This window comes from Macrobrachium rosenbergii, chromosome 43, assembly GCF_040412425.1.
Source record: "Macrobrachium rosenbergii isolate ZJJX-2024 chromosome 43, ASM4041242v1, whole genome shotgun sequence".
NCBI classification, from domain to species: Eukaryota; Metazoa; Arthropoda; class Malacostraca; order Decapoda; family Palaemonidae; genus Macrobrachium; species Macrobrachium rosenbergii.
In genome coordinates, this window is record NC_089783.1 from 27,378,048 (window position 1) to 27,382,146 (window position 4,099).

The following is a 4,099-nucleotide window of genomic DNA, read 5'->3' on the forward strand; positions in this document are numbered from 1 at the left end:
AACCTGTTCACGGATTCTATCGGCATGTTTGACGCAGGTGTCGAACTGATCTTAGACCGTTTTTCTCTCAAGTAGTGCAGTTGTTCAAGAAGAACAAGTCTCTGCAACTGTGCAGTAGACAAAACTTCCGTTTCTTCCGTTTCGACACTAAAAGACATGTTTAAAGCATCACGGCTTCTGTTCTTTGTGTTCCTCGAAAGCGGCGCCTTCATTTGCTGAATCCCTGATGATGTAGATGGAATAGGGTCATCGGAGATTGCAGGGGATGGTGCTCTTGACTCAGTATGATGTGATGTCGCTGATGTGCCAACTGAAATTCCACATGTTAATTGCTTCATGTTGATGTTTTCTTCTTCACTGGGAGGTGCTTGAGTCACTACAATGTGATGTAGCTGATGTACCAGCCGAAAATCCATACGATAATTGGTGCATCTTGGGATTTGGTTCATCATTACATTCACTAACCATTTGTAGCCACATTTTCTGAAACTCTTTGAGAACAGGTGGGGGACCACCCCCCGTTTTTTTCATGTCTAGCTGCTCCTTTAATTTCTGCTCGATGTTCGAGATCTTCTTGCGAATTTGTTCCTTTGTTATCACAAGTCCCTTACACCCGTACACATTTATAACAGCTAGAGCAGCATTTTCCTTAGCTTTTTTATCCTGTGGCTTTTTGGACTTGCACAGCAGCGGCATTCCATGTTCTTTTATTATCGTAACGAACTGCAGCATATCATCTTCTTTCTTTTCTGCCATTTTCATAAACTTCTCACTATCACCACCGGTATGCGAACATCAACACAGTGCAGACAACTTTGACAACACCGGATGAGGCAGTCAGGCTACCAACTGCCCATAAAGATCAGGGTTGCCAACTGTTCCCCTCAACCAAATCCACAACAACACCTGAAACAGACAGAGTACTTTAATAAAAAGAATGGGGTGTTCAGTTATAGATCTTTATGTTCCTACAGATACAAGCTTATGACGCTCTCTTTTTCCCGAAGAATATTCTACTTTGCTCTCTTTTATCACGAAGCAAATAGCAAATTGTTATGCATACCACATTTAATGAATATTCTATTTTCTACTAAGGATTTGCTTTTTCCTATTTTTGGAAGAAGATAGAATATTCTATTTTTATACATTCCAGCCAATGTGGTTCGGATTCCACAATAAGCTGTAGGTTCCGTTGCTAGGTAACCAATTGGTTCTTAGCCACGTAAAAATAAATCTAATCCTTCGGGCCAGCCCTAGGAGAGCTGTTAATCAGCTCAGTGGTCTGGTTAAACTAAGATATACTTATATATATATATATATATATATATATATATATATATATATATATATATATATATATATATATATATATATATATATATATATACGGTATATGTATGAATTGTAAGGAAGTCAGAGGAGAGTCAAGAACAGAAGTAGGCTTAATTCAAAAGCTTCAGTGATATCGGTCCGTAGCTACAATTTTGCTTTGATTATTATGAATATACATTCATTTCTAGTTTTCATTATTAGTTTAGTAGCTGTTGCTGCTGTAATAGTTTTCTTAGTGATACACAGGATTTGAAATTATAATATTACAGGTGATTTTGTTGGAACGTACTCATGCAAAATAGAAATTTTTTTGGTGTACATTAAGCTGCATTTTTTAAATGGTGGTTCGTCATATATTTTGTACGGCAGGAAAGGGAGAAATTGATATATGCTTATGTTTGAAGATTTTCAGACTTAAGATGGGAAAATATGCCTGGTGGGTTTAAACCCTAATGTATGATGACAAATTTAAAATTTGACATTCATTGCCTCTTTCGTGATGAGTAAAAATTCACCTCTAGTTGGAACTATCTAACAAGTTCTTAAACGACCTCGTAACAATTGTCTTCAGATTATAGTCGTTACTTCCAAACTACCAATTGACTATGGTCCCATATCCTTAACCTTTCAAACAGAGACTCCATCTTCATTTTTGGATTGTAACTCAAATGGTTTCAGCGAGTCCTATACCCGTCAAGTAAACCTTAGCAAGCCCCAAAACGTTTGCCATAATTTCCTATAGAGTCGCATCTCGGGAGACTTTGTGCGTCTTATTCGTCATCTCGTCAACATTAAACCTGGAAACTTATATCTGGGTTCCTGTGTATTGATGCTAGCATGGCCTCCCAAAGCCTGCAGCAGGATACCGTTGGCTCCGTGGCCCGGACGTCCTACCTTCTCTTTGGAAGTATCCTGGAAGGCGTGCGCTTCCTGGATCCTATGGTCACTGTTGTCACTTATGTAAGTAGCGATACGAAGTCTCCTGACCTGCCTTTCCTTAATTTATGTGACCATTACTGTTTGGTTGCGGCAGTACCTGTAGTAATAATCCAGTTGTCTAGCCATCTTGCAATCAACCTGGTCGTGATACAACGACGAAAGTTGACAGGAGGTCCTCAGGTGTTTGATATTCAATTTGGCCTGCTACAGTCAAGTATTTTCTGCTGTATTCGACTGTTTGGCGGCACTAGATTAATCTTCCTTTTGAAATACTTAAAATTTTAAAAAATTCATTTTTCTTTAAGCCTCCTAATGAATAACCCAACACGAATAACAAGAAAAGGATTCAAGTCATTGAGACTCTAAGCGCATTTTTCCTAAAATTTTTATATTTTCACAATGGAAATAAAAAAGGAAAGTATTCCGCTTAACGGTACTACTAAAATCCCACCCCACCCTCCACCCCAACCCTCATATGATTTGTAGAGCACATGATTTCAACATCCTCTTCGTTTGCGACACAGGGCATTGCAGCAATGAAGCTGCTTTATCAGGTCCTGGTCTACACGAAAGTGCTCACGCCATACCCTGGCCTGGAGGACCTCATAGAATCGACAAGTGCTTTCACAGCTGCTGCGGAACAGAACGACACTCTTATCCTAGAAAGTCATCTTAAGCAGGCGATACGCGTCCTGACCGTGATGGAACAGGGAATTGATTTTTTCCAGTGAGGTGAACGAAAACTTTAAAAGACTATAATTGCTTTTATACATACATATGTATTTATATCCTTTTTTTATAGAATGAATCTCTGAGAGGGGATAAAAGTTTTGTCGTTAGTCATAGATATCCATAAGGCACGTAGTTCCTGTTTGTGATTTTAAAATTTTTATTTTAAATTTATGGGCATTGTAGTATTTAATATTCTGAACGGAAAACAATTAGTTTTTAAGGATTTCTGACTCATTCTTATTGCTTTCCCTCGATGTCGAGCCTGTTGCTTTTTATGCATTAGTTGAGTGTTATAAAATAACAATATTCCTTGTTTTTGGCCCTACTGTTGTTTACACTCTTTACTTTCTTTTTCTGGATATAATTTCCCTAACTTTATGGATAAAAAGGTTAATTTAATGTTTATAAATAAAATGTTTAATTTCAAACTACAATCTTTGTATAAAAAGCTCAAGATTTGAGAGTTTTCTGTACCTGGCCATTCATCTGGTATTGTGTGTTTTACATAGAAAATTTTTGGTAATCAGTCAAAGTTTGTTAATTAGATTGATGTCTGACCTCCGAATGAATGACGATACGTAAGATAATCTCTTGAACCGACACTGATGCATTATGTATTCAGATTTATGAAGGGCCCCTGGTAAATATACATTAACGATACTGAAACATGAAATCAACCAAAATTAAAAGTAATGTTATGGAGGGTTTTGACTTTGAGTATTGTAATTGTTTGCATGAGAAAACAAGCCTGATCCAACCCTCCGGGTAAGCCAAATCCACTGGAAAAACTCCTTTTAATTATGACTTTACAGCTAAGAAAATTAAGATTGAGAGAGAGAGAGAGAGAGAGAGAGAGAGAGAGAGAGAGAGAGAGAGAGAGAGAGAGAGAGAGAGAGAGAGAGAGAGAGAGAGAGATTTGGTCAAATGTCATTCGGCAAGACTACTCGAGAATAACAAGCAGGGTTCTAACGACCTTTTTTTCTCCAGTGCAGGAAATTCTTACCATAAATTATCAGTGTGAACATGAAATTTTAGTCATGGTGTCATTGATTCTATGAAAAGAACTCGCAATAAAAAAAGCTAACACAATTTAGTC

General features: G+C 37.5%; 1 protein-coding gene across 1 annotated transcript; it reads left to right on the forward strand.

Annotated features, from left to right (window-relative positions):
* Positions 1-2,004: 2,004 nt before the first annotated feature.
* Positions 2,005-3,328, forward strand: LOC136828686 (uncharacterized). The gene is made up of 2 exons (XM_067086813.1): positions 2,005-2,292; positions 2,796-3,328. Exons 1-2 carry the CDS (start codon positions 2,170-2,172, stop codon positions 3,000-3,002), a joined length of 330 nt encoding a protein of 109 aa, XP_066942914.1. The 5' UTR covers positions 2,005-2,169; the 3' UTR covers positions 3,003-3,328.
* Positions 3,329-4,099: the final 771 nt, after the last annotated feature.